Source organism: Nerophis lumbriciformis, linkage group LG11 (genome assembly GCF_033978685.3).
Source record: "Nerophis lumbriciformis linkage group LG11, RoL_Nlum_v2.1, whole genome shotgun sequence".
Lineage (NCBI taxonomy): Eukaryota > Metazoa > Chordata > Actinopteri > Syngnathiformes > Syngnathidae > Nerophis > Nerophis lumbriciformis.
Genome location: NC_084558.2, coordinates 44,387,331 through 44,403,327, shown reverse-complemented (window position 1 = coordinate 44,403,327; position 15,997 = coordinate 44,387,331). Strand labels below are relative to the sequence as shown.

At 39.1% G+C, this 15,997-nt stretch overlaps 1 protein-coding gene across 1 annotated transcript in view; it reads right to left on the bottom strand.

Annotated features, from left to right (window-relative positions):
- The window catches only part of ttll11 (tubulin tyrosine ligase-like family, member 11), a 42,084-nt gene that overhangs the window by 11,775 nt on the left and 14,312 nt on the right, over positions 1 to 15,997 (bottom strand). Inside the window, exons 2-7 of the mRNA XM_061966505.2 lie at positions 11,852 to 11,951; positions 5,676 to 5,809; positions 5,036 to 5,326; positions 884 to 1,168; positions 721 to 816; positions 539 to 651 (exon numbers count right to left, since the gene is read on the bottom strand). Coding sequence (XP_061822489.1) covers positions 539 to 651; positions 721 to 816; positions 884 to 1,168; positions 5,036 to 5,326; positions 5,676 to 5,809; positions 11,852 to 11,951 — 1,019 coding nt within the window. The remainder of the gene's footprint in view (positions 1 to 538; positions 652 to 720; positions 817 to 883; positions 1,169 to 5,035; positions 5,327 to 5,675; positions 5,810 to 11,851; positions 11,952 to 15,997) is intronic.

The window sequence follows — 15,997 nt, the reverse complement described above, 5'->3', positions numbered from 1 at the left end:
TTATTACATCCAGCCATAGAATTATACATTAAAATAAACATATTTGAAATAATTAATTTTAAATGATCATAATTCATTTAAAATGACCATATTTAATTATTAAAATAATTGCTTGTTTATCAACAACTTTAGCATTTTATTCATTACATTTTGAAGCTCTCAGAAGCCAAGTTATGTTATATTCCTTAAGATTTATTTATGCAAGTTTGAAGTATCAATTATCTAAAAACAGTTTTGTTTGCATATTTTCAGGATATATATATATATATATATATATATATATATATATATATATATATATATATATATATATATATGAAATACTTGACTTGGTGAATTCTAGCTGTCAATATACTCCTCCCCTCTTAACCACGCCCCGCCCCACCCCTGACCACGCCCCCCACCTCCCGAAATCGGAGGTCTCAAGGTTGGCAAGTATGGTTTTACACATTTTCTTAATGTGACTTTTAAAATGTAGTCCCATTTGACCCTCCATAAAATCACATCCAGAGTTCTATTATTTAATGTGCGTACGTACAGAGATGTTTTTCTGCCGCAAGGGTCCACCAGGCGCAAAGTGTCCCTGATCACGCCCACTTTGACCTCCTCGTCCACTGGGCTGTGAACACACTCGAAGACTCCCGGCGCCACCTGGAAGACAAACGTGGGGAACTTAGCGCTGCCGGGTTGTAAGTAGTGTCGTACGTTTCACCCTTTTACCTCCTGCTCGTGCTCTATTCTCATGCTGGGGTTGGAGTTGACCTCCAGCAGGACGGGCTTCAGGTTCTTCATCAGGAGGATGTCGAAACCTAAGATCTGACGCACAAACGGACATTCCAGCTAGGTGCGGCTGGGTTTTTACGGATATCTTCAGCGCACCGACCTGGAAGCACGTTGGTCCAGGCTTCCCAGGCGGGATGTCGGCCTGATAGTACACTTTCAGTTCAGGCACCACGGCGATGACGGTCTTGATGACCAGAGCGATGATGTCCGACCACACGCGCTTGGTGTCCACACCCTTGTCGGCCAGCCGGTGCAGCACGCTGGAGAGCGTGCGCTTGCTGCCCGTGCTCTCACTGTCCGAGTGGATGAAGTTGTCGCTGTGGACGTTGAGGGAGTAGTTGGTCAGGTGCATGAAGACCTGGCCCAGGTTCTTTTGGCTCGGCTCCTAACGCGGAACAGTCATTTACAAAAGGTAAACATGGGAGGCTGCACTGCAAAAACTGAAATTTGAGTAAGATTAAATATCTCAAATAAGGGTGATATTTGCTTATTTTCTGTCTGATAAGATAATTATTCTCACTAAGCAGATTTTATGTTAGAGTGTTTTACTTGTTTTAAGTGTTTTGGTCCTAAATGATCTCAGTAAGATAGTACAGTTTGTTGCTGAGATTTTATGACCTATATTGAGTAAAACGTGCTTGAAACTAGAATATCAACTGTTGCAAAGCTGTGTCATCAACACTCACAAGTATAAAACTACCTTTTTTTAAAGTAATAATTACTTATTTCAAGCATGAAAAAAACCAAATCATGACTTTGACACAATTGTGTCTCATAATTAAAACGGATGACAGCCAAATGGACTTTGCTGTTTTATTTTCAATGAAACAATGGAAAATACGTACTTGTATAGTAGTACAGTTGGCACAGTACAGCAAACTGACAGTTAATATTTAAACATTTAACATTTCTAACAATTTTGAACAGAAATAGTTCATGCACATTCAGATAAATTCTTCAAAATTACAATTAAAAATTTTTTTGCCGGGGTTCCGGGCTGTATATATGCGCACTAATTGACTGAAAGAGCACGCATTTGAAGCGATGATGTCATGTTGTCGATGGAAAAATGCATTTTTAGACCATATGATTTGCCTGAGCGGCTAGGAGACCCAGAGAGTAACAAGCGGTTGCCTTGTTGAATTTCCATTAAGAACAATAAATTAGTTTTTAGTATAAGTAAACGTAATGCCGAGCGCATATCATTATGTCAAGATAAAGGCACTAGCAATTTACTTGATTTAAGAATATTTTTCAACATATGAGCAAAAAGGTCTTTTTTTTTTTCTACCAAGAAAAGTGCACTTGTTATTAGTGAGAATATACTTACTTTAAGGTATTTTTGGGTTCATTGAAGTTAGCTAATTTTACTTGTTTTGGAAAGTCTTTACAAGCCAAATTTTCTTGTTCTATTGGCAGATAATGTTGCTTAGTTCAAATAAATTACCCCGCATTTTTGTATTTTTTTTCTTGTTTTTGAACACTGACTTTTTGCAGTGTATAGGCTACTAGGAGCTAGCAGCTACACAACGGCTATGCTGGATACACATAATAAATGTCCTTAATCCAGTACTTCTTAATGTATGCCAGGTGGTGCGTGTGTGATCCCGGGAAATATGATGCTATAAACCCTGCTTCGAAAAGCTGTGCACTACAAAACATGCTCAGTGTGGCCATTAATTCTGACTTCCACAATTTAATAAAAAATAAAAAAAAGCAACAAATTGTTTTATTAATTTTTGTTTTGTAGGTTAAAGTGTTTTATAATTTGTGCTCCTTGAATGTATTATTATTTATTGAGTTTATGAAATTGTATTTGTCAGTATCAAATGGTTCAAGTCTTGTGTTGGTTTGAATAAGGATACAGACTAAAAACACTGTTAATAAAGTTATTATTTGGCCTAAGTTGATCTATATTTCTTTTTTTTTTTTTTACGTTAACAGGGATACAATGTTATGCAGAGGTATACTTATAGGAGGTTTATAGAGAAATTACACTATTTAAAGTCGCTGTGTTTTCTTATTACTCGGGGCGCCTAACAGAAAATAACTGAGAAGCACCGCCTTCAGGCAGGAGACTACGGTCCATCCAGACCCACACCTCCCGCCACCTGAACAGTTTTTCCCCCTCGGCCATCAGGCACATGAACAATAACAAGATCTGATAGCTCAGTTACAGCTCATGTTATTCTATTCTGTGTTTATATGTTGCACGATTGCGCCAAGTAAAGTTCCTAGTTTGTGAACCCGTTCTCAAACAATGGCAATAAAAACTCTTCTGATTCTGATTCATTGAACAATATTGCTGTCCAAAACAGCACGTGTCATTATAAACAAGTGCAAGGGGTTCTGGGTATTTGTTCTGTTGTGTTTATGTTGTGTTATGGTGCGGATGTTCTTCCGAAATGTGTTTGTCATTCTTGTTTGCTGTGGGGTTCACAGTGTGGCGCATATTTGTAACTGTTAAAGTTGTTTATACGGCCACCCTCAGTGTGACCTGTATGGCTGTTGACCAACTATGAATTGCATTCACTTGTGTGTGTGAAATAGGGATGTCCCGATCCGATATTTGCCAAAAAATGCGTATCGGCAAGGCATGGGAAAATACCGATCCAGATCCACTTTAAAAAAAAACTCCGGTCCGTGTTTTGCAACACACCTATTTAAATAATACATTCCACTTTTCTGATGCTCCCTAATTTCCGTTCCGCATTTTCCAGCACACCTTCAACACATCCATAGGTCTGTGGATTCTCACGCAGTTGCTTTTAGCTGCTGGCATTACACGACAGGCTCTTCTCACTCTTTCCTGTGTCTCCCTCTCACAGACAGCAAGCGCACCTTCTTACACACGTCACATACCGTCACGTCATACGTCACATACGTATACGTCCTCCCCGAGCAGAGAGGTAGCAGCATGGCTAACGTTAGCTGTGATGCTAGGGCAGCCTCTAAGGTGCGCGCCTGTGCAATTGCGCACGGCAAATCTATGCCGCGCACAAAATCAAATAAAAAAATAAGCGCATAACAATTTTCGACACACGGACACGACAGAGAAAACAGTTTTCGTCATCATTGTTCAAATATTGTAACGTCTGTCGAGACGCTTATCTCCGTTCGGTGCCACACGTCCACACCATCAAAATGCCGAGGCAAACATTTCCACATCAACACCGTATGAAAAAAATTGTGATTTTTTTAGTTGTGATTTCCTTCTCTGCATGAAAGTTTAAAAGTAGCATATATTAGTGCAGTATGAAGACGAATGTTTTAATGTAGACACATAGAATCATCATACTGCTGTGATTATATGCATCAAGTGTTCATTCAAGGCTAAGGCAAAATATTGAGATATACGGTATATGGTGTATCGTGACATGGCCTTAAAATATCGCAATATTAAAAAAAGGCCATATCGCCCAGCCCTAGTTCAATGATGCCATTTCTGTTTGTCATGTATAATTTTGTCTATTTTGTGTTTATCCTTGAATAAACAGGTCAGTTTCTTGTTACCAACCATTGTATATTATTCAAACTCCCCTAATTCAGCTGGCTAGTTGTTATCAAGAGTACTAAAACCCTTTTCAACATGAATCTGACAACTAAGTAGGCTAAAAAACTTTAAACTTTAATACATGCTCGGATAGGCCAGTATCGGTATCGGATCGGAAGCGCAAAAACAATATCGGTATCGGATCGGAAGTGCAAAAACCTGGATCGGGACATCCCTAGTGTGAAATGCTGTAAATATTACGTGATTGGGCCGGCACGCATAGGCAGTGCCTTTAAGGCAAGCCCCCAATATTGTTGTCTGGGTGGAAACCGAGAGAATGGTTGCCCCGGGAGATTTTCGGGGAGGGGCACTGAAATTTCGGGAGTCTCCCGGGAAAATCGGGAGGGTTGGCAAGTATGACTGGGAGACGCAACTGCTCTGTACTTCTCCCTACGTCTGTGTACCACTCCGTACAGCGGCGTTTTAAAAAGTCATACATTTTATTTTTCACACCGATACCAATAATTTCCGATATTACATTTTAAAGCATTTATCGGCCGATAATATCGGCAGTCCGATATTATCGAACATCTCTAATTGTGACCTAAAAACTAATTAAGACTCCACTTCAATTTCAATAAACACAGCTTAATTCACACACAAAAAACAATAATTGTCAATAAATTCCACCCAAAGTGCATTATGTTCACAAAAAAACACAGATTCGTCCACCCAAGAAAGGATTTCAAACATGGCTACCTGGTAGGGCTCAGTGCAAAAGCGTGTAAGACCCTCCTTGGCGATGTAGATCTCCAGCGGGTTCAGCGACTTGAGCAGCACGTAGAGGCGGATGTCGAACTTGAGCTTGTCGACGAGCAGCGGCTTGTGGATGTACTCTTGCACCACCACCTGCTTGGCCTGAGGGCCCTCCGTCAGCCGCAGCTCGGTGAGGTCGCGGATGAGGTAGATGCCCTCGCCCTGAGAACCGCTGTCGGGCTTGACGATGAAGGTGGAGTTGAGCGCGTCACCGCTCTCTTTCGCCATGCGGAGCTGGCGGAAGAAAAACGGGACAGAGTGTCAGACGGTGGTCCACTTGACCCCCCCCGATGAGTTGTATTTATTTTGATCACATGAAGTTTAACATCCACGGTCACTCAGGCAGCATGTGGATGTTATATTGTTGGAGGTGACACATAATTACTCATAGAAAATTATGTAACCGGCTGGTGGTGAGCGGGCCCTTATGGTGTTTAGATAAGACACTTTGCTGCTCCCTGCTGGACATACTCTGGAAATGCAATTTCATTTGAGGTTTGGTTGAAAAGTGCACTTCACGTTATGTAACTTCTCACTAGTAAGACCATAAAGACACTGTAAGCCATAAGTGTGCTCAGCTAACCTGCGTGGAGAACTGCTGGTACTCCTCAGGAAGGATCCAGGACTGCGGGTAGAAGTCGTACTCCTCGGGGAACAGCTCTTGCATATTCCTCACTGATCGGCTCAGGTTGATCTTACGCGACATTTCCACCATTCCTAAAAGCGGGCAGACACCTCTTAAATATTGTGCAAAACCCGTTTTTCTTGTTGGCATCTGTTTTCTGTACCCATAAATACAGAAAATGTGATTTCAAACCATGGAGGTGTTATTTATAAAACAATTTCGAGCTGTTTGAGTTGCGACGTCAGCAGATATCTCCCTATAAGGTAACGTTTGTTTGTATGAGTCCGCCAACTGTGGTAGTGAACCCGTAAGCCACAGGTATCAAACTCAAGGCTCGGGGGCCAGATCTGGCCCGTCACATACAACTAGTATTTGACCCGCGAAAACCTGGAGACAATGCACATCAAAAAAGCACTAAAATTCACCTAGGGCCGAATACTGAGAAATGATAGAATGTGGGGGGCCACTTTAATGCATTTTGTACACTAAAGATGCTAAAACCATCATCATATCCAAAATTATTTGGAAAAAAAAAAAACATTGTTATCTTAGCTCTTGTGTCATAGGTGACAAAGCAAATAGTTGTTAGCTTTATAGCCAATATACCTCAGTGTTTCCCACAGGACAGGCATCGATTTGTGGTGGTGTGGTCGGGGGGTGGGGGGTGGCGGCGGCAGCGGCGATGACCAAGAAGAACGCGGAGTTGGTATATAATTACAACATTTTATGTACATATTTATATACAGATTTGAACAATTAGTGATTCACTGAAATATATTTATTAATTGTGGTTTACAAAAAATATATCTTATAAAATATAAAAGCTAAAATGTCTCTTAAAGCTCTGCCCCTTTAATTAGTGAATACTAAATAATTTGACTTTAGCCTACTACTACAACCATATTATTTACCAGCAACATGAAGTGAAACAGAGGCAGAGGTGTCCTGCCACAGTCAGTCAACCTCCTCCTCCTCCTCCTCCTGCTGCTGAACAGGTCGCACCTGTGGTCCGGACTGTAGGCCTACCTCCTCTCCAAGTCGAGCCCTTTTCGGCCGTTGAAAATATTTTTCTATACTCATCTGTGTGAAGGAGTGAACATCCAACATTAGAATTTATTACTAACGAGCAGAACCGCTCTATGTACAGTGCCGTCTAACCTTAAGCGGCAGCAGCTCAACACATGCAGGGTTCAACGTTAAGGTTTTTTTCTACTTGCCCGACTTCTCAAATCTACTTGCCCCAATATTTTTACTTGTCCTGCCTAGGTTTTTTTCTGGCTGTGTAGTGCTCATGGCTTATATCTTACTAAAATCCTTCCCGTTGACTTTTTACAACACTACACAGTATTTATTATTATTATTATTATTATTATTATCTATAATTACATTTAAATGGCATTGCATACATGTAAAATTAAATGCTATTTCACATTATTTGACCAGTAGCAGTTACACCCATCTGAACAGGTCAGCCACCTGTTTAAAGCCCGATCACAGTTGAAATCTTGAAATGAAGGGCCTTTAATGGCCAAAACATTAACCTGGACAACATTTTAACAGCTGGTTGGCTCAGATTTTATTATTTTCATTGCATTCACATGCTGCAGTGGACAGTGGACAATTTAGCTTCAGTCAATGTGTGTTTATTGACAACAGTGTTATAACCTGGACACGTTAGCTCGTCTGTATGAAAACACGTGACTGTTACTACGTGCGTCTGCCCGGCCCACGAGTCAAACAGCGGCGGTGTTAATGAAGCAGCGTCAGGCTGCTCACCGTCAGTGAAACGCTCGGTGAAATCGCGGATTAACGTTAAATATATGACAAGGCGCGAGCGATGCAGCTATAACCTATCTCTTATAACCTATATTACCCTCGTATTTTGATCCCGTCCGTCCGTGCGTCCGTCCCTCTTCTTCTTCTTCTTCTTCTGGCCCACCAGGTGAATTAAGTGCTATTGGCGGAGTTACAATGCATAGTAGGCTACCGCCACCTACTGCAGCGGAGTTGTAACTACAAGCAACATTCACAGACAGTCCCATTGCTTTTATGAGCGGTCGAGCGAGTCAAAAGCCGAAAAATCCATTTGTGGCGGACGTAATTCTTTCGTGGCGGGCCGCCACAAATAAATGAATGTGTGGGAAACACTGTACCTCATTAATAATTAATTTATTAAAGAGCCGAAAATGACCCATTGGGTTGCACTTTGGACACTACTGTACAAAATGTACATGTAATTTCAATTTTGACAGAAAAATTGCATGTACTGCATGCAATTCCATTGTTTTTACCTGTAATATTAGCTTATCAGAGTAGAGTACCCAAAAATTGTACTCAAGTAAGAGTACTGTTACTTGACAATAATATGACTCAAGTACAATCAAAAAGTAATCATCAAAACAATTACTTGAGTAAAAGTAGGTAAGTATTTTGTGAAAAAACTTGTAACTTCTGATTTATTTAGTAGTCATTTTTAATGGTTCTTCGACTACAATTGTAGTGTGTGTGTGTTTGTGTGTGTGCATGTAAAACACAAAATTAATTTACAATTCAACATGTTTTCTCTAGTTGGAAGTACAATTCCTGTAAGCTGAAATGTGAACACTTCTACTGACACACATGACAGTACATGATATAAATGTTATATATACGAGTTTGAAACTAATCATTGGAGATTTGTTTTGCTGTCTTGTCTGACGTCATGTCAATTTGTACAATCAGTACGTTTCTATGTACTAAATTAGTCTGATTTGTCAAATAATTCAGTTTCTTTTATTTTCACAGCTACATGTGGAGTACTAGTTTCTATGCTCTTATCTCTAATGTGATTGTTGGCCATATGTAGTGTGCCTCTCGTACTCTAGGGGGCGATTGTGGTCAATTCAGCTTGTTTAGCTATGCTAGATGTAAATACAATAGAGGGAGATTGCGCTAATAAGCTAGCGCTAATAACTTTAAAGCTAAGGATCTAACAGATAAATACAACTTTACACTGCTTTTTTATGTTGTTGGCATACTTGCCAACCTTGAGACCTCCGATTTCGGGAGGTGGGGGCGTGGCTAAAAGGGGAGGAGTATATTTACAGCTAGAATTCACCAAGTCAAGTATTTCATATATATATATATATATATATATATATATATATATAAAGAAATACTTGACGTTCAGTGAATTCTAGCTATATATATATATATATATATAAAATAAATACTTGAATTTCAGTGTTCATTTATTTACACATATACACACACATAACACTCATCTACTCATTGTTGAGTTAAGGTTTGAATTGTCCATCCTTGTTCTATTCTCTGTCACTATTTTTCTAACCATGCTGAACACCCTCTCTGATGAGGCATTGATGTGTGGCACGCACAAAAGTGCTTTCATCAAATGCACTAGATGGCAGTATTGTCCTGTTTAAGAGTGTCACAACATTGCTGTTTACGGCAGACGAACTGCTTTACGGTATACAAAGAAGTGACTGCTGTTGTTGTGTGTTGTTGCCACGCTGGGAGGACGTTAATGAAACTGCCTAACAATAAACCCACATTAGAAACCAAGAACTCGCCCTCCATCATTCTATAGTTATAACGTGATTGGGCAGGTACGCTTTTTTATGTTGTGGAGGACCTGAGTCCGCCTGAATTTCGGGAGAATTTCGGGAGAAAATTTGTCCCGGGAGGTTTTCAGGAGAGGCGCTGAATTTCGTGAGTCTCCCGGAAAATCCGGGAGGGTTGGCAAGTATGGTTGTTGGTAACGTTTTAATGTGTTTGAATGATACTTGTTATTAGGATCATCAGAGACATACAAAAAGATCGCTTTTTAGTCAACTGATTTAGGATGTTTCTGTTCAGCAGTTCTCTCAAACAGCCGAGATATGCTGGTGTCATGTCACGTAATTAAAGTGTCTTCTTTGGGAACATTCTGATACTTATTATAAACAAGTAAGTAGGTGTCTATTTTATCATATACCGTATTTTCCGGACTATTAGGCGCACCTAAAAAGTGCGCCTTATAACCCGGTGCCCCCAATGTACGGAATAATTCTGATTTTGCTTACCGACCTTGAAGCAATTTTATTTGGTACATTGTGTAATGATAAGTGTGACCAGTAGATGGCAGTCAAACATAAGAAATACGTGTAGACTGCACTATGATGGCAATATGACTCAAGTAAACACCACCAACATTTTATATGTTCCATTGAAAATATAGAACATTACACACGGCGCTCAAAAATCTATCAAAATGTTTTAGTACGAATTTGGTAAGCTATGAAGCCGCATCGCTTGAAGGATTGTCGGCGCATTAAATTTACAAGTATTATGGTGTGTGTATAAGGTAAGACATTATCTGCCATTTTGTTTCGCAATATTATGCAAAAGAAACTTTTCTTACCTTCTGGTACCTGCTGATCTGTATTTGGGATCTGCATAAATCCTGAAAAATTGCGCGCGTGACGACACCATAGTCAATGAGTTTCTTCTTTTTCTCTATCTTCTTGTTATGGGACATTCATCCTCCGCTGTTGCCATTTCTAATATAAAGTAGAGTAAAGTTCTTACTTATATCTGTCAGTAAACTCGCCATAAAGGCGTAAAACATATCGGTGTAGTGAGTTTACATTATTCACCCAAGGAACTTTAGTTATTAGAGAGTTCCAGTCGGGCGGTTTTTCACGGGACACATTTGCCTAGTTGTTGTTTCCGGATGAGGAGATGCTGCTCCGTTATTGATTTAAGGAAAGTCTGAATGTTATTAAAACAATTAGTTCCATTTTTTGACACACTTCTTCCACTCCCGTCCTTGCACGCTACACCGCTACAACAAAGATGACGGGGAGAAGACGCTGTCGAAGGTGAGCCACGTAAATAAGACCGCCCACAAAACGGCACATCCGGAAGCGACTGTCAGAAAGCGGCTTGAAGATGATCTGTAAAACATCATCTATGCAACATATTGACCAAAGAACCACCATTACATGTTATGTAGACCACAAGGATGTTTTCAATTTAGAAAAAAATAATAATAATATGACTCCTTTAATGCGCCCTATAATCCGGTGTGCCTTTTGTATGAAAAAATATCGAAATAGACCATTCATCGGCAGTGTGCCTTATAATTCGGTGCGCCCTATGGTCCAGAAAATACGTTATTTGCCGCAATAAAAGATTATTGACTTTGAGGGGGGGCTCCACACGGTGTATGGAGATACAGATAGCTGCAATCCGCCTCTGTGGCAGCTTATAAAAGTGGACGATTACACGAAAATCGGAAACTAAGACCCAATTCCCATTGATGTCCAATGCCCGATCGCTGCACTAATGTGTCAATATTCGTTACAGCACCGAAATGAAGCACCAATTGCTCCATCTTTTTTCGGTGTGGAAGAGAGGAACCCCGATTTATTTGCCTCTATTTGCAAACTTTTAAATGTACAAACCATGCCGTGTGTGTGAACTCCAATATGTCTCTGTGTACGAACACTTTCATTCATTCGTTCATTTTGTATCCCGCATGCAGGCAAAAAGCTGGGCGCGGGATTTTGGGGAGGCGGAGCTTGCTGAACATTACACTACTAGTCACTTCCCAGCGCTACGTGCCTTCTCTCTGTTTTTTCGACGTTTGACAAGTTTTGCCAATTTAATATGAGTCCCAAAAAGACTACAGACCAGAGTGCAAAGGAGGAGAGAATCGCTGTGGAGTTAAGAAAAAAAAAAATGTTGTGAGGCTATGGCGCTCACAATTATGGAAAAATTGTACCAGAGCAAGTTTTAATTGTGATGAAACCGGAATTTTCTGGAAAAATATGCCAAAGCAGACTTTTTTCACATGGGATCGAAAACCTACTCTTGTACAGCCGCGCCTCTTCCAAGGCACACACGGTCCCTCCCCAGACCCCTCTTTCTGCTATTTTTTTAATCAGCTCTCTCTTGAATTTCTGATTGTTTGTGAGGGCACCAAAGGGACTTCTGTATAAGTGCGTGTGTCAGCAGAGCAGCGCATACAGGACAGTTCAACTTGTTGTTTTGGCTTGTTGATAAAGAGAAGGTTCATCCACCACCCCCTTGTTATGTTTGACACACAGTACTGTATATCACTTTATATTGTCGTGAAATCATGACAATACCTGGGAACTTGTTCACCTGGCCTGACACAATGTTGTCATTGTCGTGGAAGGAGACGCCGTGCCAGTAGATGTCGCATGGCGCTCGTCGTCCCAGCGGGAACTGGTAGGTACAAACGGGAAAATGTTACAAAGGAGTACATTTAAAGAAAAGAAAATAATGATATCAGAAAACACTAGTGGACAAGTGTCAAACTCAAGGCCCGGGGGCCAAATCTGGCCCGCCACATTATTTTATCTGGCCCGCGAAAGCCTGGAAATAATACGCGTTAATAAAATATTTCATCTTTTCTTACTAAATATATTTGTTCTTTCCCTTTTGACATCAAAAAACATGTACAGCATGCAATTGCATATCTTTTCAAATGCAATATTATCAAAATCCAAATATTATATTATGTATTGCAAAAGTATTTTTTGTTAAAATAAAAATAAATACTGTACTTAAATATCTGCTTGACATATGATTTCAAAACAAATTATCACTCAAATTGTACACTGTAAAATTGACAATATATTTTACAGTTAAATTCCACCGACTGAGTTTTTTTTACCGTAAAATCAACAATAAAAGAAAAAAATGGCAGCTCTGTTGCATGAATTTTACCGCAAAAAATTAGTATTGTTTTTCCATTCCATTTATTCAATTTTTTTAATATGCTTTAGAAAAACCCACTGCTTTTACTGTAAAATTCTTGTGACTGAGCTGCCAGTTTGTAAAGTGAAATTTAAAGATTTTTTGCAGCTTATGTAAAAAAATAAAATATATATATATATATATATATATATATATATATATATATATACACATACACATATATACACACACGTAAATTCATTTATTACTCATTGTTAAATGCGGCCCTCTGAGGGCAACCATAACTGTGATGTAGTTAGTTAGCTGCTAGTGCTAACTGCTTAACTTACTTTTACACTCGTGTCAAAAGTTAATATTACAAAATCCGATTACAGCATGTCAGTCGTCACTGAAGTTTAAGAGAATATTATTTGTATAGGTATTTTATTATCATTGCTTTAACGTACAGTGGTGCCTTGGGTTTAGTTCCTAAAGGATCATCTGAAGATCAAAGTGTACAAAAACTAAAGCAATGTTTCCCATGGAACAATTATGCAAATACAATTAATCTGCTCCAGTCACCTAAAAGTAATAAAACAAAACACATTTTATAGAGAATAATTGTAGATGTATATGCAGAAAATAGTATGAAATATATATCGGTATATATATATATATGAACATTTAACATCACTTTTGCCTTTATTAAAAACTCTGGGAGGGGCAAGGTGAAGACAGAACCACACGGATACAACATTTGTAATGAACTCTTTCTGCGATCTTATAGAGTTCCTCACCTTCTTTATCTAAGCGCTATTATTCGCAACTTTATTTGGCCCCATGGTGGATTATTAAATGAATGAGTCACCGAAAAAACAAAAACAAGCAGAGCTAGACTTTTTTCTTTTTACAAATTAGTAATGTTTTTAAAATATCTTATTCAGTTGTATTAGCTTTCATCAAAACGTTATTTTTTAAACCTGTCAGATGTTTTTATTTATTTTATTAACCAATTTTTGGGTTTATCTTTATATTATTTTTTAGCTAATTTGTACAGCACTTTGGGTGCTTTATAAATAAATCTAGGACGCCTGGAATTTTTTGTTTGGGCACTCAATTCCATGACATGATAACCGCATTGTCGAATAAATAAAGGTTTTATGATAGCAACATGGGATGTCCCGGTTCAACTTTTTCCACTGAGTATTAGCCAATACTGATATTGATCCGATACGATAACAGCACGAATCACACATATTTTTATTATTTTGTAGTGAGGATTGTTACAAAAGGCTTGATCAAGTAACTTTACTCAGACAGACAACCACAATACTAATCTATTTAATTTTAACTTCTTGGAATGGACTTAAGCTATCTTTTAGTAACACCTAGTGGCCACAATACTTCATTAAGTTCAGCTAATGACGCAGTAAATTGAATGACGCGGACACATTTCTCTCTCTTGGCATTCGATGAGCTTCAAGAGGTAGTCACCTGAAATGGTTTTCCAACAGTCTTGAAGGAGTTAGCTCATGGAGAGAATGCCAAGAGTGTGCAAAGCAGTAATCAGAGCAAAGGGTGGCTATTTTGAAGAAACTAGAATATTAAACATGTTTTCAGTTATTTCACCTTTTTTTGTTAAGTACATAACTCCACATGAGTTCATTCAGAGTTTTGAGGCCTTCAGTGACAATCTACAATGTAAATAGTCATGAAAATAAAGAAAACACATTGTAATGAGAAGGTGTGTCCAAACTTTTGGCCTGTACTGTACATGATTAATGTGACCATTTTTTGTGATTAACCACGAGTTAAGTCGTTATTTTTACAGCCCTAAAAAAATAGACTTTACACTATAGATTTATTATACCATCAAACAGGCTGGTACATTATATTAAATTTACAATGTTTTTGTATTCCATGGGCAAGGAAAGTTTCGATAGTTTACGCTCTACTTTGCACAATTTTAATAAAATTTGAGCGGTTATTATCTTTGTAAATGCACATTTAAAAAAAACTCTGGTTTGTACCTAATGTTATGTCCGCATGTGACTGTTGTACAATGTGAATGAATAGTCATGAAACTAAAGAAAACGCATTGAAATGAGAAGGAGTGTCCAAACGTTTGGCCTGTACTGTATGTATGGTGCTTAGCTGTTGTGTAGCCTATAGCCTACCATGTTTACCTTTTGTAAATGACTCGACTAAAATAGCAGAAAAGACCAACCTTAGACTTAGACAAACTTTATTGATCCACGGCGGAAATTGTTCAATCGTGTGTAGAGATGTCCGATAATATCGGCCTGCCGATATTATCGGCCGATAAATGCTTTAAAATGTAATATCGGAAATTATCGGTATCGGTTTCAACCTCCCGATTTTCTCGGGAAACTCACAAATTTCAGTGCCCCTCCCGAAAATCTCCTAGGGCAACCATTCTCTCAAATTTCTCCGGATTTCCACCCGGACAACATTATTGGGGGCGTGCCTTAAAGGCACTGCCTTTAGCGTCCTCTACAACCTGTCGTCACGTCCGCTTTTCCTCCATACAAACAGCGTGCCGGCACAGTCACGTAATATATGCTGCTATTACACACACACACATAAGTGAATGCAGCATACTTGGTCAATAGCCATACAGATCACACTGAGGGTGGCCGTATAAACAACTTTAAGACTGTTACAAATATGCGCCACACTGTGAACCCACACCAAACAAGAATGACAAACACATTTCGGGAGAACATCCGCACCGTAACACAACATAAACACAACAGAACAAATACCCAGAACCCGTTGCAGCACTAACTCTTCCGGGACGCTACAATATACACCCCCGCTACCACCAAACCCACCCCCCCCACCTTGGAAAACCTTGTTTTTGATTGATTGATTGAAACATGTATTAGTAGATTGCACAGTACAGTACATATTCCGTACAATTGACCACTAAATGGTAACACCCGAATAAGTTTTTCAACTTGTTTAAGTCGGGGTCCACATTAATCAATTCATGGTAAAGTTACATTGTTTAATGCATCCAGCGGGGCATCACAACAAAATTAGGCATAATAATGTGTTAATTCCATGACTGTATATATCGGTATCGGTTGATATTAGAATCGGTAATTAAGAGTTGGACAATATCGGAATATCGGCAAAAAAAACATTATCGGACATCTCTAATCGTGTGCTTATTGAAGGACATTAAGATGTTAACTGGATGTAGAGCTTTGCACAAGTAAATGTGCTTCCAATATTTATATCGGTTCAGGAAACCTCTACTTTTGGAAAGTATTTGATCCTATTTCAATTATTTCCCATTGGGAACATGTTTTAGAATAATTGGTTATGCTCATCTTTGCAGGATGCACCGTCACGTGTTAGCTGGCATGTTGTCGATGCCGCGGCGCAAAGTAGCTTAGTCGGGATTTTGAAGGGCGAGGGAAAACTTTGACCACAAGGCGCACTTCAACATTCAAATGTGCTTCCTTGCTCGCTCAATAAAAGGCTAAAGATAGCATTATTCTTTGAGCCGTTGCTCTCGGCACTAAGTTCCATGTTGACACGAG